This window comes from Embiotoca jacksoni, unplaced genomic scaffold (assembly GCF_022577435.1).
Source record: "Embiotoca jacksoni isolate LCO1_2020_lvr unplaced genomic scaffold, fEmbJac1.0.p SCAF_20, whole genome shotgun sequence".
NCBI lineage: Eukaryota > Metazoa > Chordata > Actinopteri > Embiotocidae > Embiotoca > Embiotoca jacksoni.
In genome coordinates, this window is record NW_027185341.1 from 2,180,914 (window position 1) to 2,206,303 (window position 25,390).

A 25,390-nucleotide genomic window follows, 5' to 3' on the forward strand; every position below is an offset into this window, starting at 1 on the left:
CTCTAATGAGACCTGTCACTTCCTGGTGTTGCCATAGGTTGCTTAAAATGGTCAGTTCTTGTATGGATTAAACAAACAATGTAACATACTAATAAGTGAGCTCCAGAGGTGCTGGTTGGCTGATTTAGTTTCACCCTGTTAGAATCACTATACTGCCTCCACTATCGGCTCCACATCAGTCAGAATGGACAGTTGTCATTTCCATCTCATGCATAACACGAGGAGGATATTTTGGCGCTTTTGGGTCGTGCGACACGTCTAATAAATCTTTGGCTCCTCTCTAGGTCAAGTATTCCATCACTGTGCCAAAACAGGTGGGCTGTATTCTTGGAGATACGTGTCCCCCTCCTGTCCACCGAGGAGTCTGTCCTCTGCAGGCTGCGTCCTTGGCCGCCTGTGTCACTCTGTACCCGGGTCTGATGTGATCTGACTGACAATAGCCGTCCGTCTGCCAGGTGCTATCTTATAATCCTGCTTTACAGGAGTCGCTCCTTGTTGCAACGAAGACGAGATAAACTAGCATTAGGGAAAAGGAGTGATATGAGATGGGATGTGTTATCTGCTGTTAATTACAAACCAGCATAGATCACTGTTCACCATTTTTATTTCAGCTGTTTGGCAAATACTGAAACAGAAAACCAAATTTTAAAATAGTTCATGATCACTTGTACATTTAAGTGTCCTCCTGTTTTGTGTTCTCTTTAGTTTCGTATTGGTAATAGCTTTACAACAACACTTGCTTAGTATTTTTTTGGTTTTTTTTTTGTTTACCAAAATTAAGACCCTTTAAAAAAACAAAAACAAATCTGATGCACAATCTGGGAACAAGTGCATCATTGCAGGCTTTAGTTCAGATGTCATCCGGGCTCGCAGGCTTTATACATTTTTAGAAATGGTCATGGTGTTTAAAAACAACTCTTCATTATGTTGTACATTCTTGGAATGTCTTTTGATAATTAGGGTGTCATTAGTTAACTGTGGAATTGTTTTCATCTTTTCCTCCATTTGCATCAGCGGTAATTGCGAGCAATTAATGTCTCTGGCTTTTGTCTTGTGGCATTTGCTCCATTGGTGGGTTTGTATACATTCTTCATTCATCAGACCACCTGTCCCCCTGCTCTTTAGCAAAATAAATAATAGTGTGGAAAACTAAACTAAAATGGTGTCAAACCAACAAAACATATTTGACTTTTCAGCCATTAGAGACACTTTTGTAAATTCTTTATGTTCATGTTGCTGTTACAGATAGTTTGATATTCTTGAAGAAACAAAAACACTGTTTAAGATAACATTATGCACTTTGCCATCAAAATATAATCACACAGTAAAGTCATATCTGTAACCACATGAGAACCATACCTCATCACATTTCATAAATCACAGCTGAACCTCATGAAGCTGAGGGGCTTCAGTCACCAGATACTAACATAGACTCTCAAAATATTACGGACAATATGTTACAAGCTAACGGCAGCATACTGTATTAATGGATCCTATGTACAAATGGTTCTTTTTTTTTTTTAGAGGCGATGTGATAAAGCCGCAAACCACCATAACAATCAGATCTACAAAACTGACCTATATCTAGTACCGAACATGGGACAAGAGCAAATTGTGACTTTCTTCTGACAGATGCGTCTTTGTCCTTTTGAGGATACTCGTATTGTTGTTGACTTTCGAATGAGTTTTTAAATGTTTGCTGAACCGTATTCCATTCAGTGTCTGAAATGTGTTAGTTGTCCATTGTGCCCGCTTTTAGGTCAACTCTTCTTCCATGTTCCTTTTTGTTGGGATTTAAAGTAGGTTTATTGACAGGACAAATCAAAGCACAGTTAAGCAGTGAATGATCCGTTTTATCCTCAAAACACTGTTCAGCATATTGGCAGTCCATTCAGGCAAACGTGCAGTGATCGCACGCGTTCCAAAGAAATTAATTTATTCACATCGGATCACAGAGTTTGTCTCCAAATTATTGAGTGTTCCTAAGTGTGAATCTGATAGTTGAAGTCACCAAATTGCCCCCACAAGGCATGGAAGGCAAATGAGCTGATATCTCGGCAACAGATCCCGAAAGTCTGTTTCCTACACAGCAACACTCAACATGTAGTCCTCAGATATAATCCACTACTGCCTTACCGTGCTGCGTTGCTCTCTTCCACTTAAATAAAAATGTAGTTTTTGTACTTTGGAATATGTCTAAATTAAAATCATTCAATCAGTTGTTGAGATAAAGCTGTTGGTACACAGTCCTCAGATCCTACAAAAGCCGGAAACTTTCGAGCTGTAATAAGGTCGGTATGAAAGCAAAGGCGAGTGTGAGGAGCGCAGTTGAGGGATGCAAGCAGGTGAGTTCAGCTGGTGAGCTTCTAGCGATGGCATTGGAGTCACTGGACTCATCCAGTTGATGGTTCTACGGGAAAAGACCAAAGTGTTCGTGTTATATTGAGTGAAAAGTTGAAATCGATAACTCAAGTTTTTTTTTTTTTCAGTGGGCTGTACCATGAATCTGAACTTTTGTACAACTACAGTTACGTCACATTTTCTCATGCTGACACCTTGAAATTCAGGTTCAGATAGTGTAGGACTATTCTAATTCTACGTTTTGTATCCATTAAATATCATTATCTGTTCTTACCAAACATTGCGCTGTATCCACCGTTTGATTTGACACCAGTTTTTGGGCCTGAAAGAAAAAACAAGAAAGAAGATGGAGAGACATTACCTTTTTTATTTTTAAATTTTTTTTTTTTTTTATTGTGTTTTTCTTTTGGAGATCACAGCCTGGCTGAGGGTGATGCAAAAAAAAATAAAAATGATTTGACATATACAGCGCACTGCTGTTTCCTCCAATTTCCATAGTCCTACACGGACCTCCATTGTATAATTGTTCTCCTCGAGCGAGATATGCACGATTTGAGTGCGTGTTGGTGTAAAAGTTTGACTGTGTAACATCCCCTGTTGGTGCTGGCTCAAGGTGACAGTTTAATACATTCAACCCTTTCTGCTGCAGCTCCAAACCTTTTTCAGCCGCACACATAAAAATGCCCGCATGCATTTGCACACACAAACAAACAAAGCAAACACAAACTCCCAGATTCAGAGATGGAGTTCAGAAGATGATGAAGTGACTCTGTAGTGGTTTGGCAACAGAATAAACACCCCATGTGTTGGTTCTTAAGTAGAAAGAATTCTTTGAACTGGATTCTGTTGAAGAATGATTAATTGCTCTTTCGGCGGTCTTTCCTCCTGGAGGATGTTTTACTGGTGATAAATCATATTATCGCTATTAAAAGCCAATATGATAGATCATCCCGCTTAAGGTATGTGATATCATCTCATTTAAAAATATAGCTCTATAGTATTTATCAGAGGAGAATAGCAAATATCTGAAATGTGTTGGTGAAGCCATAATATTCCAAGGTAGCTGATGTGGCACAATGAAGCAAAACATGCAATTTATGAAGTTAAATGTCAGAATCGGCACATTGAATTGATTTCCTACAGTTGCATTTGATATTTGAAATATCCATTTTCATGTCATAAAGTTGAATGTTACACATTTTTTTGCAAATGAAGTCTTTGAGATTTGTGAACCAATGGTTGGACACCTGTTGAGTTAAGAGTAAGCTCTACAGTGTTACTTAAACAATGTCATCACAAGGTCAGTTTAGTGTTTGAGCTTTTTTTTGCTGCGTTATCATGGAATTGTAGATGTTCAAATTTCCTTTTTTTTCAGAGCACATGAAGGACTTAAATGTTTTTAAATGAATGAATACTCAACCTTGGAAACAGTCGTTGAATAAATTATCTCGCCAAAAAAAAAAAATCCAGTTGTCCATCTGTTGCATTGGTAAAAAGTTTTAACAACAATTGCATGAGAGATGAAGGAAGTTTGTGTAATCTGATGAAAAGCTCCACTTTAGATTCTGTCCGTTATAGTTTCCAAGGTCAAAAATAACATTTGAATTTCTACTTTTTATTTTTATTTTTTATAAACATAATTTTTTGTTGAGGCAATTTTAAATAAATACATTTTACTAGTAATTATGCTAAAATGCTTAATGCATTAATCATTTTTTATTCTTTATTTTTCTATCATTTAAATATGAGCCGTAAGGAAGTTAACTGGGAGTAAACAAATAAACATAAACCTCGATCTTTCCCGACCCATAACCATGTAGCCTTTGGGGAGAAAACATTTGGTTCATTCTTGCAATGATACTCGGTCCCCAGTGTACACACACACACACACACACACACACACACACACACACACACACACACACACACACACACACACACACACACTGTCACTGTCACACATACATAAACATACACGTACACTCTACCCCTGTGGGGCATTTCTGATGTTACAGTGGCAACCAATTAGCTTTGACATGACAGCTTAGGAAACTCTGACTCCATGCTGACGTCTCATCTTTCTGCCCAGGAGGGGGGATTCTGTGCATGCCATCATCAAGCCATCCCCGATGCATCAAGGTGACAGAGCCAGACGTCTGACACTCAGACAGGAGCTCTAAATAGACCTCTACCTGCTGTTTAGGTCTCAATTTGGATTCAGACACTTTCTTTCGCAAGTTTTGAGAGGTGTCTGAAGCTCGCAAGATGCACAAACAAATGACAAAAAGACCGGACGTTTATCGTGTGGAAGGATTTGAACGTTTCTCTGTAATTTTCTCCTAAAAGCAATTCGGTCGAATTTTTGTTGTTTTTGTTTGTGAGGGACAAACTGCAAATAAACTACTGCATTTAAATAAGAAGTTAATGAAAAAAATTCAACTAATTAGCTTGCAATGTTTCAGTGCTCTTTAGTTTTAGCAGGGAACTCTATAGAGGGCTGATAAACTTGTTCGGTTAATGAGATCAGTGGAGGAATAAACTGGCTGACAGTCGTCCCTCTGAGTCACATATAAATTAATTGTTTAACACCATTATTTAGAGACCTATAATATTGAAAATTGTATCATGTTCATAAGACCATATAAACTTTGCAGTCAAATAAAATTTACTGCTGAGAGGGACCAGAATCTTGATTGTTTCTTCAGATGATTATTATTTTTTCTTGATGTATTTTGAGGAGTAATTGAGTAAAATGGAGGAAAAAAAATATATGAAATTAAAGAGCAACTGGAGAAATTAGTTTTTCAACCCTAGTCTTAGATTAATATAAAACATTATATATTTATTTAAACTTACTTATCTCTTTACTTAATTTTTTTTTTTTTTTTTATCATTTGCTGTTTTTAATTTTTGAAAAATAACATCACTGTTGTAAGATACAGTTTGTAACTAAACAGTCTGTACTTTTAAAACTTCACCTGCAAGGTCCCACAGATGTGATATAATGAGTCGCCAGCGAGATCCAGTTTGGTCAGTTCCGTCAGTGAGTCCAGTGCGTTGTTGGTTCGCGCTTTACCCCTCCGAGTGATGCTCGGCTCTACAGTCAGCTGAATCGGAGGTTGCGGTTGCCAAACTCCAACATCGGTACCATTACCAAACGCCTGGATGGCATTACCTACAACAAAAGAGCGTAATGATCTTTTTACATGTGTAGAAGTTTTACTTTTCTGTACAGCATAGAATGAAATGGAGTGTGACAGAAAAAGGGAGAAAATACTGTATGAATATATATATAAAAATATGCTGCCAAATGTCAAGACAAGAGGTGGCTGTAGATAAGCACTATCTACCAGAGTGACCTCTAAGCACCACTTTTTAAAAGTATCGTCTGGACACAGCAAATTTGTCGGCTGTCTCCCGTGTTGGCCATGGAAATAATTGCAGGTGGCACGACCCCAAAAATGTTGTTAATATCCCACTAAAAGCTGCTTATAATTGATACTTTGAATAATTGGGTGGGAAATGAAATGACTTGACCTTTTTTCAAGAGCCGCGTTAAAAGCAGTGTCTCCATTTAATATCATTCACAAAACTGCACAAGAATTTACTTTATCATTGAAATAACAAAACTTCAACAAATGATTTATGTCATCTGATTTTGTCATCATTAATTTGAGATTTAATCTAAGATACCTTTTTATTAGCGAAATAGAATGTGGGCAAAAATGGATCTTAAGCACAGAGACCATGAGTTAATGTCAAAGCTGTTTAGGACACTGCATCTCAATTAGAACGTGTTGTGTTCTGATGAAAATTGAAATGTGATTATGCAACAGAATGCTACTTGCACTCACATCTAAGAATTGGATAATGTCAAACGCATGATAGACTATCACGGTCTCCAGCAATTACCTTTCGGCCTTCAATTTAACAAGCCGATTTTACTACAACTGGTCACTCTTGACCTCGTGCAAACAGGAATAATGCAGTGCTGGAAGATAAATTAATTTGTCCGGGATGGCTGAATATGGCAACTCACGTAGACATCGGTTGTTGGTGAAGAACTCTGCGAATTTATCGCAGTCGGGCTTGCTGTTCCCACTGCTGCTGCAGTCACACCACGGTGACAGGCTAATACCAAACGATCGCAGATAATTGGGTGTCATCACCGTACCTGCAGCGTACAGGAGAGAAGGACTGTTAGTCAGTGTTGGCTGTAGGCCCATTGTCGGAGTTGAAACCCTTCACCAGGACACTTTTGGTACATCGGGCATTGTTGAAGCTCTGCAATTGAAATGTTCAGGTCAGCATGCGAGTATGAGCTTATTCCACATTATAGGCAGCTTTTACCCGAGATACTGTGCTATGCTGCTCACCTGTCATTCTATATTACAAAGGCTTTTTAAACCTCTGCTTAAGTGGATAAAGGATGGAAACCAACGCCTCTACGCTCTACCTTGATACTAACGCTTGACACTGACAACCTCCTGCGTCATGATTACAAGTCTCGTCGGCTTGCACGGTCCCTTTAATTATGTGGCGTGGCCATTGGTCTTGCCTGTTCAACAGCATCCACGTTATTCAAACGAGTGCTGATGCGGGTAAAGGGGGTGAACCACAGCTCTGTGGAGAGTTGTGACAAGTGTTTTCAGGGCTGCTGATGGTGAACAGTGATGACCAACCTGAGGTCCGTTGTACTTCACAGGCTTAAAGTCAAGTGAAACCGTTTTGGTCCGTTTTGTCATTTTGATGTAGCTGAATTAAAAATGAATAAAACGTCTGCCTTTTTGGATGGCGGAGCATGGGGTTGAGGAGGCTCATAGTTATTAGCTCTGCAAGTACGTGCAGTTTTTAGTGTGTGGAGAAAGAAATTAGTAGTTAAACTGGGGGGGCCCATTAGAGGGTGTAACCTGTGTGAAGCATGATGTGAGTGGTGTGGATTAAAATGTCTGCCTGTTGAGTTTGCAATTGGTCACCGATGCCCTGCGTTCAAATCTCATTAGGGAAACTCAGTGGGACATCATTTTTCCTTTCTACATAATGAAACCTGCTGATGGAGGAAAGACTGAAACAAGTACGGTTTCTGCTCGGTGTTATGGTTTATGAAGTGCGATAACGTGTACAAGCGGCAGATTTGGAATTTATTTACTGTGATCTCAGTTGTCTGGCTGCAGAGTTGATCTGGTACCTTAATCTCTGCTCCGGAGAATATATCAGGAGAAAGATGGCAGGCATGCTGGGTGACATCTGCAAATGAACTAGCATGCATGCCTAGAAAGAAGCAGTCCATGTGCAACTGTGTAATTGATGATAAAAGTGGTCTTCGTGGTAATTCTGCGTTTGTTGTTTTTTTTACTGGAAATGAATCTATATTTTTAGATTAATGACATGCCTCCACTTCTAATTATGAGACACAACCTTGCATAAAAACATCCATGACAGCAGAATGTACCCAGGTATAGCTGTATGTACAAGTGACTTATCCAATGTGGTAAATCATTAGTGTACCTGTAGCTTTAAGGAGGCTTATTCTGTGCAGCGGTTTTAGCGAAAGAATCACTTTTAATGGGTTTCAGTTATTATTATTATTATATATATCTATTTTTTTTTTTTTTTTTTTTTTTTTTTTAAGAAATCTGATTAAATCTGTATATATCGCTTCTAATTGAGCTGATGACCGCTAATGAGAAAAAAAAAACTAAAAAAAACTAATCAAGAATGGAAAACAATACAAACAAGTTTGAGAGCTGAAAGACTTATTTAATTTGAAACTGTAATTTATTCTCTTTGCTCATTGTGCTTCATATATTTGGACATTTTCTTATTTGACTTTCATGGTGAGAGTTCCTCTGGATAGATTCTCCAGCAATAAAACGGTCACAAAGCAGTCCATAACAAATACTATTAGTGTCCCAGTTTTAGTACCAGAATACTCACCGATGAGACCTGAATAAGACAGCAAGCAGTCAGCATAGTTCTCCCGAAGACAGCCAGATATGGAGTGAGCTTCAGGCTGACAGTTGCTGATGAAGTCTGCCAGCCTTGACCTTTTAACAAGAGAGATACAAGTAACGGGTTCATACCAGACTCGGCGCGCTGTCGCATTTTTTATTGAATGTTTTAGCAATTCGCTGCCGGTTTACACGCTAGTGCAGAAAATATAGTTGCAAGGTTTTGCAATTAAAACATAATGTGTTTCACAATGTGAAATGTAGATTGAAGACATGGAGCGGTGTCTTCGGCAAAACTCTTTCAGTGAATCTTCTTTTTGAAAAATGTTTATAATCTACGCATTATCCCTTGCCTTTATTCCTACAAAATGATTTTAATCTCTTAAAATGGACAAACACGTTATTTGAATCCCAGAAATGATACTTTAAATTTTTTTTTTTTTTTTATAATTCAGACATAATACAGTACATGCATTTTTAACAAATCAAGACAGCTGAGAAACATCTCGATTGTTAAGTTATTTATACACGGCAACATAAAGAGCACCACATTGTGCTTATGAAAACAGATTAAATCTAAAGTGTGTGCCTTCTTACCTGCAGATGTAGTTGGTCTTGCATGTGTTCTGAAGAGACAAACAGTTGGCTTTGTCCTTATCCTCGTAGGAGCACACTGGTACAATGGTTTGTCGTCTGCGTTCTGCGCACGCCGTCTGATCCCCCGTTGGACACGAACAAAACAGCATCCCATAGCTGTACTTAGCTGGAACCTGATTTTGGAAAGGTAACAACGCATGTGGAGGCAGGTGCTGTTGAGGCCTGCAGGGCTGAAATTTCTAAATGTCTCCCAGGTGCCCGCAAAACCGTTTTTTTTCTTTCCATCTAAAAAAAACAACATCTCGCAGTGCAGCTTAAATCTCTACTTTAGCAGTAACTTGCAAAGTTTGTTTAACTTGTAGTAATATAGAGACGCAGGATCCACTATGGCTGCCACACAATAAAGTAGAATTCCATTATATTATGTGCATTTGTATGATATTGTATTTGTTGTGGGAGCTGCGCGTCGTAACGACTCAGACTTTTAGAGAGAGGTTGGAGTCGACGTTTTTTTTTTTACACCTGGTATACATGTTGGTTTGAACAAAGCTCTGACAGTGAAAGTGCTTAATTACCTTGTCAAAGAACTGTCTGAGAGCCTTGTGGCATTTGCGCTTGTTGCAGACCTCGGAAGTAGACACCCTGGTAGTGCAGGGGTTGATGTAAGCCGAGCGATATTTCTTACACGTGTCATTCAGGTTGCAGGCCTTGGCAGCATTCAGACAGTTGTTCTCCTTTGTGGAAGCAGGTTCAACTAAAAGAGGAGACACTCGTGTAAGAATGATTGCTTTCTCATGCATGTTTTCAAACAAAGTGAACATCATGAAGCGTATACAGTGAGGTAAAGAGAAATATTTTAGTGTCACCTAAAGTGAAAAAGTGGAAGAATGAAGTCATCAGTAAATACTGTCCTTGATTGCAACTCCCTTAAAGGAATATTACACTCCTAATCCTCAATCCCACCATCAATTTCACAATGTAATACAGATGTATCTATTTTTCACCGTTTTGCATCTGTTTTTATAAGCAATTTAATTTGAAACACAGCTGTGAAATCCCCTTTTACATCCAAAGAGAACCAAGAGAGTCTCCCTCGTAGGAAAATACAATCTAATGTAATTCAGGAACATAAAAGCTATTGTCACCATTGTTTGTGCCTCTATCATCCAAATGAAAGGAAGTGAGAATTTACCCCAGAGTCATAGAACAAAGCTTGAAATGAAGTCCAAATATTGTCCCCGAGACACTTTACTTCTGTTTAAAACCAATTTCTAACACATTTGTACTTCAAGTGCCTCGTTTACCAAATAATTATTTGAAACCGCAAAAGAGCAGCTGTATGAGAGCTTTGAGCCTTGTTGACATTATTTGTGACCGTATTTGCAGACACAACAGTTGTTCAGATAGAGAAGTCCTTCATCATGAATTATTTCTCCAATTTATTGCTCCATTTCCTGCAGTTGTTTGCAATTGTTTGGCTAAATAGTGTGCACCTAGTTTTTTTTTAATATTATTATTAAATAACCCTCTCAGACCTCCTTAGGTTTGACGTTTTATGATCAAACCCTCGTACATTATGTTTGTCAGAAATCTGTCATATCAAGGTGATCTCTCATCCTTCTGAATTAGACTAAATCTTTAAACATTCAAGCACATCTCCGTTTTGTGTTTGTATCACTGCTTAGCTACCGCTCATCATCTCGTACGTCATACATCAGTCGGGGGGGGGGGGGATTTTTTTTTTTTTTTGGCCTACAAGAAAACACATAATTAATAAAAACAAAACAAAAAAAAAACCACGGTTAGTTTTCCTTGATTTGAGTTACGGAAACCAAGTCGCTCCTCTCTGCTGCCATCCCAGTGTGCCTTTCCTTCCGTTACGGCAACATAATACCACTCACTTCTCATTTTTCTCCTTTGTTGTAGTTAAAATCTTTCCTGCTCCACTGACTCCTGCATAGTAACACAAACTGTATCCTCGGCCTCGACATGGAAGAATGAATTCAGTAATTTTGCCTTTTGAGGTGGAATTGAAGCTCACTGCACTCTTCCACGCACCACAGAATGAGGCATGATTAAATCTGAATACATTCTTGAACCTTGGGTTAATCACGTATTACGAAACCCATTACTTACATCTGACAAGTGCCTGGAGATGTGGGCTGTGATCCTTCAGTGGCTGTTTGTAGCTCTCAGACCATAGGTGGGACAGTTTTACCCCTATTACTGTCAGCCTGAGGGAAAATGCTTACCCAGGTTGTATTAAAAACACATTAAAAAAAAATTAAATTAAATTAAAAAAAATTAAGGATGGGTTAAGGGTGGTTGTGTGTGTGTCAGTGTGCCAGTGTGCTTATAGCGGAAAGGCCAAGCTAAGGGGGAGTAAGAAGGTTGTAACTGAAGGGCACTGCAGGAAAAAAAACTTTCTTTACCTGGATCATTTTTGCATTTAATAAACTCATTTTACATACTTTCTCTCGTTTCAGAAGTCATTTCAGTGCAAACCACTTCACTGTCACGAAGACATTCTACTTAATGAGAGAATCATGATATAATTGACATAGGACATGAAGAGCACCATTAAGTTATATTACAGTCGTATCGCAAATACTATTCGAAATTTGCTCAGAACTATTCAAATATTAATTGACTATTCGCCCTCAGGGGATGCATTGTCTGCTTGGTGCCTCACTTTAGCTGTGGTAGACTTGTATGCTAGCTTTACCTGCAGAGTTTGCACTACACCTCATCTTCATCTACGTTTTGAAGGAGTACAGAACTTTTTGACGGCTGTAGTCGTCTTTGCAGGTTTCTTTGTTTGCATCGTGCCATCTAATCTCACAGCGCCACTCAGTTCCACCTGGCAAAGCTCTAGAGCCTAGCATGTTGCTAATGCCGGCTGGGAGACACCTTTTAGGCGAATTACTGCCACCGTCTGAGGGAAGTAACGCATTACAACCAGGCACCGGTAAAAACAACGGAAATTAGGAAGAACCATAGTCGCATACACGACTATGCTATATTTTATCGACTATTCGGACATTGGAAAATCATGTCCCATCCCAACTTGAAAGCACTATTTGTTTTTGTAATGCTTTTTTAAATTTTTTTTTTATTATTATTATTTGCGGTTCTGTTTCCCTATTATATGATGTTTAACATGTCGGTGTGTTTTACACACTACAACGTTGTCCTGATAAAAGGCCCGCAGCCAAGATAAACACATCTTACCCAGCCTTCTTAAGTTGCTCCCCCTGAGCGAGGCCACCAGTGTAGAAAGCAAAGGAATCTGACCCTCTGACCTCTAACAGAGTCATACAAAAGACTTCCACAAGGTTGTCAGCGAGGTAGGGTTAAATACGAATCTCAAAGAAGAGGTTAATTATGGTGTCCTGTGGGGCTGCATTCAATAATACAATGAAGGTGAGAATATGAGAAAAGGATATGTCTCTGGTGTGCAGGTGCCAAAAAAAAAATCCACTATTTGAAATGGCATAACTTGCTCAGGAAAGTTCAGTGGTGTATTTACATGTTTCTCATATGCACTATAAATCTGATGGCTTCAATATTTCCGAACAGTGTAAAACGTATGTGACGCATGGCATGGACTTGTGTTCGAGAACTAACCAACAAGCTCTCAAGGACAAGGGAATTTAGCTCCCCAACAAGTTTGTCTACATAGGTTTGCATCAGCCATCTACAGTGTTGCTACTTTGGATGCAGCTGGGTGACACAAATGAACAAAATGGGGGGGGGGGGGGAACAACAGAAATTTGCTGGCTTCAATGGTTAAATTAATAGTAGAGGCAAATGAACTGTATTGGACATGTTCATTAGAATTATTATGCTGTATTCTTGGGAGTTCTTATGTTACAGTCTTAAAATGGGTCATTTGTGATATTTATTTTATCTTATAGATAACGTACATACATACCAAACCATGAAGTTTGTGTTCAAGTATAGCCGTATTAATGATCAAAATAGCTGCATTCTAATTGACAAATCAATCAAAATAGTTGATTTTTGTGATTTACTAATCGATTAAATGAAGAGGGTTTTGAAAAAAAAACTAAGGATATGCAATCCTCTTTCTTTGGCACATATTTTCTAATTCAGACGTTAAATAATTTATGCGTATGCACACACTAATGAAACATTCTGGGACTGATGCTACCATTAGACGCAGAGCGGTCAGTTCACAAACAGTGGAGCTGCTGCTAAAATCTCTTATTTATAGGGTTTAATTTCAGTGCAGCAGTTCTGGATAACAATGTTTTGCGAGGAAGTCACTCAAGCTTCTCCTTTTTTTTTTCTCTCTCTCTGAATTTAATCCAAGAACATTAATAGTCCTATGTGGTCATGGAATTGCCCTTTTATCTGCGTATGACATGAAAATCCTCTGTTGTCGAAGAACCGCAGATTATAGTAATACTGAGTATGAGTGTGACCCTTAAACCGAGCCTCAAGAGCCAGCTGTGTGCCTGCAGATCTTCAGGCTATAAGTATTGAAGGGGTCTGGATTACTGTGAAGCCCACAGGACGAGCTTAGTGGAAAGTACCGTTTCATTAGGACCAACTCTGTGAGGACGTGCCGCTTAGAAAATGGATATTTCATCTTGTCAAATCACATTTTATCGCATCTCTAACAAAAATGTGGGTTAACTGCAGAATTGAATTAAGAAAACCAAAGATTTCTATTGAATATTGAATTTCAGCAAATACACTGAAATACACAAATACAATTGGTTATTCTGTTTTGAACTGATTTAAAAAAAGAAAAAGAAAAAAAAGAAGAAGTTTAGTCGATGCCAAGTTTTATACAATGAAATCATATATTCTTTCATAATTTCAGTGCCCTTTAGTTCCTTTTGGTAACTAATATTAATTAGCTACCTTTTTTAATGCAGATAATACATAATTATGTAAAACATTCAGTAATGCTAAACATATTGAACATAAATTATACATTTGTATATGCCAATTCAGCCACCTTGAAGCCCAAAGTGTGCATGTTATTGGTGATATAATGTTTTCTAGCCATAGTTACCTAATATGAACATAATACTGTGTTTTCCGTTTACTCCAAATTCACTCGCCCAAGCACCAATGAGATTTGCTGCCAAGATAATGGTTCAAATCAATGTCCTTCACAGTGTATCGATGGGTTACTAAATCTTTCTAAATATATCCCCCCCCCCCAATTTAGTCCCCTCTTTGTCCTTTCCTTAATAGAAAGAAAACAGCAGTGGTCAGAGCCTCTCCTTTATGTCACCCCGTCTCCTGTCAGGCTTCCTGCCAGCATCACTAAATCCACATCAGTGTCTTAATATTTATGACCAGACCCAAGGCCCATTTATTAAATGCACCCATGTAATTAGCAAAATCTCCCTTAGTTCCTACTGCACCAGCTATTCCTTCCCTCCATTTAATCCTCTAGTCAGTCAATTATCCTGCATTGATTTAAAGAGTAGTGGTTCAGCTTTGGAGAAATGTGATGCTCAGAATCAAAGTCCTTACAGACAGGAGAATAATCCTGTGCTTATAGTATTCAGTGATGGTGGCCTGAGGAAATTGCTTGAATGCTTAAATTTTTATACACCGTTCATCCACATACGGATAAAGCAGGTTCCTTTTGGAGGCCAAACTAAATGTTTAAAGATTCAGGTTGTTGGTGGGACACAATGTTTTAGAAATAACAGCTCTCCTCCTTCAGACTTGACTGAGGGGTTATGAAGGTAAGGTTAAGTTTCACTGGACATATGGTGCAGTGTCACTCCAGAATATGGGAGAGAGAGCAGGAAGTATGAGCTCTGATTTAATGTCAGCAATTTACATGAACACGGGGCTCTTCTTTTTTTTTTTATCTTCCCTCTGGTCTCCAACTTTCTATCATGTTTATTTATAGAGAAATGCAAGAAAAGGCTGAGGCTATGAGGCAGCAATTTTTTTTTTTTTTTGATGAATCGTTTTGCATGTAAAATGATCATTTCCCACAGACCAAAATAATCATCAGATGTCTGGTTTTGCCTGATTGAAACTCCAAATATAATCAATTTATTGTCATGTTTGACAAAGAAAAGCTAGTAACAACTGTTTTTGCTTTGAAAAATAACAATTATTTGACAATAGCTGATTAATTATCTGTTGATTGACTCATTTGCTAATTAAGTAATTGTTGCAGTTGTACCTAAGGTGCTGAGATTTTTTTTTAAAGTTTTGAGAATATATGTCAATGCAGAAGGTGTACATGGTGATTTGCATGTAGGTGAGGGTTTCTATACAGCAGTACAGTGTTGGTGATGTGGATGTGGGTGAAGGGTGTGGCTCACATGAAATAATTACAAGCCTGTCTAAAAACGATATCATATGTCAACTGCAGCCTCCGGCGCTTTATTTTCTTATCTCTAAGCCATGATTAGCCGTTGCATGCATCACTTACGGCTGCATACGCACTTGGCTCCCTGCGCATATCTTGTCAAGGCTAAGCCATCAGGTACACACATCTCGGTGAGGAATTTCTGCTTTTCAAGCCATTTTACTGAGCCTTCATCCAGCAATAACATTCATATGTGTCACAGCGGCAGGGAATGCTGAGAGTGCGTTAGTCAGTCTCTAAAAGACTTTGTGTGTGCGTGCATATGTAGTTTACAGAGATAGTATTTGCTCAATAATATTCTTGGCATGATTCATATCATCATATTTTTGCTTTGCATGAAGGAGCAGGAGTAGCTAATTCGCAGTGTCAGCTCTAAGTAGCTCTTGGCAAAGCAAATAAGATTTTTTTTTTTTTTAATTTTTTTTTTTTCAGGTATACGTTATGCTCCGAGATCCCACAAATCTACTCTTGGCATGGCCTGGAAAAAGGGCAGGACTTGATATTAGTCATTCAAAATCTATAGTTGGAATCATACTGTATAGGGGTTGATTTAATGTTGTGACATACCTTATAATTTGGCAGTACACCAAGGCGAATCATGAAATCCATATTTTTCCCACATAGATTTTGAGATACTTGAAAAGGCCTGTTGGAAAAAAATGGCTTTGACTTCCAAATGTAAAATGTGATGTACATGAACTATTGTCATGTAATCGTCCAAATCCAAGTTTCATGGTGTATATGAACATCAAGGAATGACTTCATGTTTTATTTTAGTTTAAAGTCATCAAAGGCATTTTTCTGTTGCATTCAACAGGGAATGACTTCATAACTCCTGCACCCACTTGCAGAATAATGCAGTATCTAAGCATCTTGGAATGGATTTTAATGCATACATGTTGGTTTTCTTCCCCTGTAGTTTCTCCTGTGAAGACACGACTTCAAATGCTTTATGCATCATTTAGATCCCCACTTGCATTCTGTATGCTTACTATATGATACGTTTTGTTGTTTTACTCCATGCCAGTGAATACCAAAGTCTTACTATGTGATTACACAGCATATAAGTGAATTCCAAATTTATATCACGCAACTTAATTCAGTTGGAATAAATTGTGTTATTCTGCGGTTACAGAGGGGCAAGAACAAAAACAGGAGAGCAGCATATGAGAGGAAATGCCTCCAGATGATTTGCTGATATGGCTAAAAGCATTGTTGTGTAAAAAGGATCAGCAGATTCCAAGTGATTCTTCTACTGATGGCCACACTGATGTTTAGCTGGAGCAGTTTGCTCGTAGAGTTCACAGGCAGAATGGGCCAGTGGCAGTGGACAAAGACTTCTGAAGATTAATCTGTTGCTTCAGGCAACTGCACCCACTGAATTATTCTTGAGATCCTTGCAATGGAAAATCATCATGCCAAGCCTCATCTCTTGTTCACTGACTGTGTCCTCAGAAAGACTACTGATGATATTTGAGGATGGACTGGGAGGAGAGGGCAAAGATACTGGGATCAGCGGTAGGGCCAGTGCCAGTGAGATTTCCTCTGATGACTGGTTCTTTGTTAAATTGTGGCTCGAGAGTTTGGAACTTTGGAAATATGTCACTTAGAAGCTGGAAACATTTATGACGTGAATGACACACTTTCTCCCGTTTATACTGGCTGTTCAGTAGCAACATGTGAACACAACTGGCTTGAGTTTATCAATAGAAATTGAGTATAAACTAATTGAGCACTCAACTGAAATTGAGTACACTAACAGATCCCTGACTTTCGAATAAGCACTGGATGCATATATATATATAGAACTGAAAAGGAAATATTGAGAACACACTAAAAAAGGAAACAAAACAAAGTAGCCTTATTTATTCCCTTGCACCATACACTATGTGCTCCTCCAGAGTTCATCCGGTCTGAAAAAGGCACTTATAGTGAGTTGAGAACGTGATGATACCCTGCTACAATGTTGGCTTCCTCAACTCTTACTCTACATTGCAAATAGCATCACAAAGCTACATCTGGAATCACTCCATGAACTTGTCTTTAATTCAGTTTTAATTATTGATGTCTTGAAGTACTCTATAGCTCTTTACAGACATAGATGCAGTGTGTTAAGGGCAGCCCTTAAGTCCCATCGTTCCCTCAGTCTGCACAACAGTATTATGTTACATCTCTGAAAGGCACTTTCACTGATTGATCGCATTCATTGATTTACAAATGACACAGCATTTAATTTCAGCTGTTCCTGGAGACAAAAGTCTAGAAGTTAGTGGTTTGAATGTCACGCCTTTCACTTTGAATTAACAATGTTATTAATAAGAGAAGCTTTCTGCAGATTTGATTAAAAAAAAAAGACTTAACAAAGGTAGTACTCAAAACAGAAGTCTATGTCTAGCACGACGAATGACAAATTAATTGGTGTTGTCTGTTTTCTGTGGATAGCATTGTTGGCCACTGACTGCAAATGGTTTGATACATAATACAACATTTTATGACTTCGTTCCTGTTTATCTTACCAATTACTTTTGACCCCTAACCGTTGGGCAGTATGGGCTGTACACTTCTTCCTACATTGATTCTTCAAATTAAAGCTGACACTTTGGATTTAAATGTAGTATACAGTATTTCATTTCAAATAGAATGTGCCCCCACACAGAGCCTGAAGAACAAAACAACTGAAACAGTCCAAATACTTACAGTTTGTACTGTATTTCATGCATTGCTTTTTAGACTTTGAGAACGGTGAGCATCATGTCTCAACAGTTGACCAATGGAATACAGTATGGTGCATTCTATCGTGCGTTATTTCACTCTGCGGATTGCCCGAGGCCTGGCTTAGTTGCAGACAGGAATGAGGTCACTCATAGCAAATGGATTCCTCATATCTAACCCATTAAGTGATTTATTTTTTCTTAGAGGCCCCCCCCCCGTGGCTGTTTACACACTACTATACGTTAAAATAGCTACTCGGCTCCAGTTCCATCTCAACATCCCCATTCATCTCGCTCACATAATCCAGCTAATCAAGGTGATTTCTTATAATAATCGCACCTAATGATAAGGTGTCCTGCCAGGTCCACATATTCTCAGTCACTGATTTTGATAGAAGAGCACATTAGCACATTTTAAAGATATCTTAATTAAAATTTCAAACATTTCCCTTTAGTTCAGTGGGATTTCTTTTGCCTTGTACTGTCTCATACATGCTACATGAAGCATATGGTTTTTGCAGTTAAAAAACTGACCTGAATATTTGAAGCCAGCTTTCTCTTCATTGCCATTAATAATCCCTATTTTGTATTACTTGGAGCCCCATTATCTGAAAGCCTAGAGAATGCTTAACCACATGTACAAGTTCAATTTTCTTGCAGTTCTCCGTAGTCTTTAATTGCTAGAGCTTTCTCTTCACTGTACTTGCATCATTCCAGTGCAGGAAAGACACGTGAATTCCAGTAATGTTTTCTTTCCTCAGTGTCTGAAATACAGTCACCCATTATGTCATCGTATGTGGAACAGAGCCACTGTGATACGCTAAGTGGATTCAATCATAGCGAGAGCCAGAGAGAGAGAGAGCCAAGGAGGGGCGGGAGGGAGGGAATTTTTTTTTTTTTACTGAAATGGTGGCTGGCCGGTGCAGTAGACTGCCTCCTCCAGCCAGAAAGCCCAACACCGTCGAGTGCCAGAGAGTTCTGCTCTTGTCGCACACACTCAGCTCTTGTTCTATCAGTGCCATTGAATGCAAACAGATGGTTAATTGCTCCTCTGTGAATGTGTGCATGTGATCTCGGCCGATGTCAGCCTGCCTTGGTGTGTGTGCTCCCAAGTCCACCTGCACTCCTTTGACATTTGAGGACACGAATCATATTTATATTTACAGCAGCAAAATCATCACTGTTTATCCTTCCTTTTTCTTTTTTTTGTGATCCAGGCATTCAGGCCCAGCGGGCTCCTCGAGCTCAGACAAAAACAGGCTGCGCTCTAAGAGGATGATTAATTCAGAACTAGCACATAAATGCTACTTGCAGCATTAGTGCTGTGACAGTGGAAACACATGCAGACCTCTCATCGTTGCTTTGAGGGCTGAAAGTGAAATATACTAAATTACACTGCTTTGTGTACGATGGGTCACAGAGGCAGGTAAAAGCTTTTGTGATGGATAATGACCGTTGAAAGCTGCAGCCTGAAACCAGACAGCGATAGAAAAGAGTGGTTGTCAAATAGTGACAGATTTGTAGGAGTGATGTGGTGACTTAAGATGGGTTTAAGGCACAACTGAGAAATAATGGATGTGAGTACAGTGACTTAACTTTGCACAGTGCCTAAACTGAAACCCTGGGAAGGTTAGGAATGTAAAAAAAAAAAACAAAAAAAACAGCCTCTTACCAGCTATGATGGGAGCCAGGCGGAAGATATCGGAGAGGCGGCTATTGACTGGCTCATACGGAGAATATTCCAACAAATCATTACCTGTGTGGCAGAAAAAAATTGTCAACAGTGTGTGCCTAAAGTTTTGTTGTTATCTGATATTCTTTAATCTTATCAACTGTGGAATCCCTCTAATTCCTCTTACGAGTACTTGTTGTAAATATTAATACTTTGTCATGTAATAACACGACAGGATTTGTGAAGAAGGTTGACTTTACTTGAGGTTCACTCTGTTATAGGTACATTTATTATCTACGACACAACGGCTTAGTGAACAATTATGTAATCTGAGAACAGGCTACATTGCTATTGTGCATGCATTTGCTCTGAGAACATTTTACCAGTTTGAAATCATGAACTGACCTGTACCTGCTTAACTTTGCTGACTGCAATATGCCTAAAATTTATAGCACGTGGAGGCTCAGTTCAAGTTCAAACGTATCCAAGCACAGTTACTCAAGTACCTCAATTTAAGTACAAATCAGAGGTACTAAATTTCCATTTTATGCCACTTCAGAACGACATTCCTCTGCATACGAGATGAAATTATACTTGTTGCTACACTGCATTTTCTTGACATCTGACACAAAAAGAAGACAGTATGATGACCTTTATAAAATAATGCTTGAGGCTGAAATACCTGCCAGTGTGTAAAGTTGCCCAAAAGGACCTTGACCATCTACAACATTTAAATACTGCTTAATACACATACACATCCATCAGTGATAATTATCAAGTAATATGAAATATTTTATAACAATGACGGGGTACTCTACCTGCAATATAAGTGTCGTCAGTTTACTTTTGAGACTTTAAAGAAGCCTACATTTTTCTGAATGTATTTATGTACCTAAAGCCCAAGTGACATTTTGAATTCGGGACTCAGGCTGTGTTTACAGTTTGTCATTGCTTCTTTTACTTGAGTATATGAAGACTTCTTCCTCAAGCATTAATAAACATAAGTAATTATTTAGAGCATACCTTGTAAACTCTGAAATATGCCCCAAAAGATCCGGAGACAGTTCTTCTCCTTCTTCATGCCTCTCCTACACCTACAGTTGTAGAGGGGACTCTGTTTCATGGCATCTATAGCGCTGCGACACTCGCCCTGCGCCTCGGTACCGGTGACCGCGCTGAAGTTGCTCTCCCTCCCCGCCACGCACTGCCTCATCGTCCGGTACTTGGTGCTGCAGGAGTACTCCTTTAGACATTGTTCACTGGCCTTCACGCAGTCCAGTCGGGCGGGACGGGAGGCTGAGCTGCTGTCACCCTTCAAGGTGAACACGGAATCTAGGAGTTACAAGAAGTGGGTGAGAAGGATTTTTGGGAAGCGTGTAAACCAGCTTTACGCACAATTTAGCGACTTAATAATTAACAGTATTTAAAATAAGGATGCTTTATTGTATTGTTGGCAAAATATGCACATGCACAGAGCATTAGACAAACTTTATGAACCCTGAGTGTTGGCAGTCGCGCCTCAGCCAACAGAACAAATCAATCAAATTAACATGTGTTTGCCGTTTGGCGAGCGATGCGCCTTTTTCATCATCACTGCCACGGTTTGCTGCATTTTTTTTTTTTTAGATGAACTTTAAAGGAACATGTGTAATTTAAAAAAAATATATAACAAAGAAATTCAACAGATGAACGCGTCACTTACCCAGAAAGGACAATACAATGACAAAAGTTGTTAAAATCATTGCGCTTTAGGAGATTTTGGATGTAAGGAAATGGTTCGGGGATTAAAATAAAATGTGAAGAGAAGTTGTCAGACAGATCCACTTTTCCTCGGGCTGCACACAATGTGGGCTCGGATGATGATTCATTCTGTAGCTCCAACAGCGAGAATCCCAACTCTCGACGTGAGTCCAGCACCTAAAACCACGCTGCGCGACCCTGTCGGACTCTTGGACGACTGAGAGGGCAAGTCGGACAGAAAGGAGCGCGCAGATTGAGCATGTCCTCTTCACTCTGCTCACATCAACTCCTGCTCGCCCCGCTGCTCTGCGTCTGATCCGACACAGTCTGTGGGTTTGAGGACCAAAACTTTACAAGCACGGCCGGAGAGGAGTCAGTGGACACCACAGTAAAAACCCCTGAAGCAATCAGTTCAACTTAACGAGGGAATTCATTTAACTTTAATTGTCCGTCACGTCCCTGAATGGAGTGAAAGCGTGTTTAAATTCCCAAATACTTGGGGGGAAAAAAAAAAAAAAAAAAAAAAAATTTACATTCCGTTGAGCAGTTGGGAAGACAAAAAGCAACGCCGTTTGATCCGGACTGTGCTCCACTCTGATGAGAAACTGAGGAGCTCTCGGTGCAACGCTTGAGGGTGTGACGTCATGCGGCTCTGCGCACAATAACCTTAATAAACCCGTTAACAGCCTCAGTTTACGTCCAACTGCTTAGACAGTCAAAACAAAGAGGTGGTGAGCGGGCTGCACGTGTTACATGGTTTCAGCTCGATGGAGTCATTTTATTAAGTCTGCGGAAAATCAACGTCTGTAACAGCTCATTACATATTTATGTAACCTGCAGGCCTACATAACACCAGAGCAGATCAGCATCTACATTGCAACGATTTTTTTTTTTTTAAGTGTCTGGATTTGTCCCTTCAGCTTTTCAGTATAGAAACTATTATTAGTTTATGCACTTTAATTCTAGGGAGTGAGATTACAGCTAAATTCTTTTGTTTGGAGAATGTTTAGAAGTTCCAAGGTATTTCAGTCCCTCAAATTGAATGGCACAAATCGTAAGTGGAATTGGGCAGGTAAAAAAACAAATCTTATTGCTTCTTTATCTGAAATTGCAGTTACCATATACAGTACGTTGTGATAACTGCTGGCAGAACTTTTTCTATCAAGGTTTGTTTTTCTGCGCAGGAAAAAACAAACATCTGAGAGTGCAGCTCTCAAGAATTTACTGGGTAGAAAATTTAGAGACCTTCCAGAGATGACTTAAATCTACTTAAATTTACTGTATTAAACACTGCACACAAATGTTATGTACAATATTATGTTATTGTTGTAATGCTAACAGTAGTCACAACTTTTATTTTGACCATTTGGGAAGATTTTTTTTTTTTTATCTTATTTTGTCTATGACCAGGCAGGAGCAAACCAAGAAAACCAATGATTGTAAAAGAAAACCCAATAATGCATAAATGTACCTTTCTGCTCAGTTACAGTGCATGTAGGTTATATCGTATATATGATATAGTATATACCCCCTTACAGTTACATGATCGTTTGTGCACAGACACACATAAATGGATAGTGCTTCACATCAAGGCATCTCTGCAGGGTTTCATGGAGTAATCTTTCCTGGAAGTGGGCAGCTTTGCTTTACAAAAGACCTCTGCTCACATCAAAAGAAATAAAACGTTAACCTTACGGGGAAAAAAAAAAGACTGCAGTCCCACTTAACACAGCGAATGCCATATTCTGCGCTTAATTTGTGTAGCTGGGATCTACAAACTAAATTGATCAAAAGAAGAGATGCATCAGAATCTGGGTGCCTTTTCACCTTTACTAAACAATTTCCTGGCTAAAGCCATGCTTTAAAACAAAACAAAAAAAGTTGATACAAGAAGTCACACCAGCTGTCAAATTTAGAGAACAAAGTCCTTTGCGTGCAAAAGCACCTTTTGATTTATTTATTATCCTCTTTTCTGTCCTCTATTGTCTTTAATGTGCCTTAGGCCATTCTGTTGCCCCCAAGCTACACCGACATAAAATTCCTCGTGTAAAAACTTAAGAGTTAAGAGGAGCAGCGCAGCTATATAAGCACAGGGAAGTATATTTATATTGTAGAAAATGCAGCACAGCAGAGAGACGTATAACCGTCTCTGAATGTAAAAGGAAATCAAGGAAAACAAACAAACAAACTCAACCTCATTATAGGGATAAAAGTTAGTTCAGAGAGGGATTCCCACAAGACTGCTGAGCATGCAGAGGGTGTAAAAACAGTTTATAGTTTACAGTTGATATCCGATTGTACTGTTTACCATGCGGCCGTTTCTCATCTCCCATGAAGCGTTTGCAGATTATTGGCTGGCCTCTAGTAAGTGCATTCGACTATTAGAACAATCAGTCAATATATTTCTGTGTTGAGCCTGAGTGCTAGCTCATACACAGCAGTAATCATTAAGTACATATTTGGTCCATAGAGTGTTGGGCTTGTTAAAGTGGATATTGGATGTCAACGAAGTCTTTGCTCATATTTGAAAAGTCAAAGGATTTATGAGCGAGCAGGTGAAGCAAAACACAATTACATGATGCAAATGATAAGTCGATTAATTTAACTTGGATTTCATCACCTTGTGCTGCTCGGTTATCACTCAGTTGAAGCATACTTTTTAGATAACGGATTTAAATAACCGCAAATAATATAGTGTAGTGTTACATGGTGATTAATCACTGTTCATTTAAGCCCCACTGGAGGTGAAGAAGCTGCCAGTTGTAAAGTTTCCGGTGACAGTAGCCATTTCCTGCATATGATACGTTGTGCTTAAAGAAATGGAAAATCTATACGGAATCAAAAACGGGAAGCTCCGAGGCCTTCTTTTTTATATTTTATATTTTTTACTGCTATTTACTGCTATTTTATTGCTTTTCTATTATTCTATTCTATTCTATTCTATTATTTTATTCTATTATTTCTATTATTATCTTATTGCTTCTGTATGCTGCTGTAGCGAAAAAAATTTCCCCTCGGGGATTAATAAAGTAAATACCTACCTACCTACCTACCTTCTGCTCACCCACGTGGGAACTCTTCATTACTTTGCAAAACCTTCAGCTTTATCCATCTCCCAGCCTTTATGGTGATCATTCATTTGATGTGTCCCATAAGGATACTGAAGCCTTTTGCTGCACAAGAACACTTGCAGGGTTAGATTTATTGGAGAGTAATCGATAGCATTGCTCTGTGTAGCAAGATCAACACTAACCAATTACCGGGTCCCGAGGCCAGTCTCTGCATTTCTGACAGGATGCTGTAACTCACTTCACACCAGAAGGATTCATTTCTTGTTAAAGGCCAACTTGGTCATTTTGTTGATCAATTAATTAAAGAGTTTGACTTCTACAGTGGCTGCAGATGAAGTCTCTTACATGTTTCTTCACTGATCACCTTTGACAGCATCAGAAAACATTATTACAGTACATGCAAAGTATGAAAAGCTCTCCCCAAGTAGGTTTAAATGGCGGCTGGTTGTCGGTACGCCCTGGAACGTAATCTGTGGTCAGCTCGGTTTACGTTAGAGACAGTGGTTTCCAATGGTCACATGAAGTTCGAAAACTGCAGTATAAACTTCTTAAAACACTCCCGTAGCATCATCCACCTCTCCACTGTCCATCTTCAGACTCGCTGTGCTCCAAATGACCACTCTTGCTGCAAAATAAGTTTCACGATTAAAAACAGAACAAAGATTCGAGAAAAAGAAACAATTGAAAGTTAAACTTAAGTTCTTATTTTCTGTCTTGGTAGTCTTTTTTTTTTGTTTTTCAACCTTCCAGGTTTATTTTATGACCCCAAACGGGCATATGACCGCAAAGGCCTAACCATTCAGAGCATTTGGGTTTCCTCTTACAAGTGAATCATCTTTGACTAATTTGGGATCTGTGAATGCCTGAATTGTGGGTTTTGTTAGATAAAACGACTGTTCATGAGGCCAAGA

The 25,390-nt window shown here is 38.9% G+C and overlaps 1 protein-coding gene across 1 annotated transcript; it reads right to left on the reverse strand.

Moving 5' to 3' along the window:
* Positions 1–586: 586 nt before the first annotated feature.
* On the reverse strand, positions 587–22,027 carry gfra1b (gdnf family receptor alpha 1b). Its single transcript, XM_069155562.1, has 10 exons — positions 21,371–22,027; positions 20,692–21,000; positions 19,669–19,752; positions 9,485–9,663; positions 8,910–9,082; positions 8,299–8,408; positions 6,401–6,535; positions 5,340–5,536; positions 2,636–2,683; positions 587–2,410 (listed from the first exon to the last, which is right to left on the reverse strand). Exons 1-10 carry the CDS (start codon positions 21,408–21,410, stop codon positions 2,258–2,260), a joined length of 1,428 nt encoding a protein of 475 aa, XP_069011663.1. The 5' UTR covers positions 21,411–22,027; the 3' UTR covers positions 587–2,257.
* Between the last annotated feature and the right edge of the window lie 3,363 nt (positions 22,028–25,390).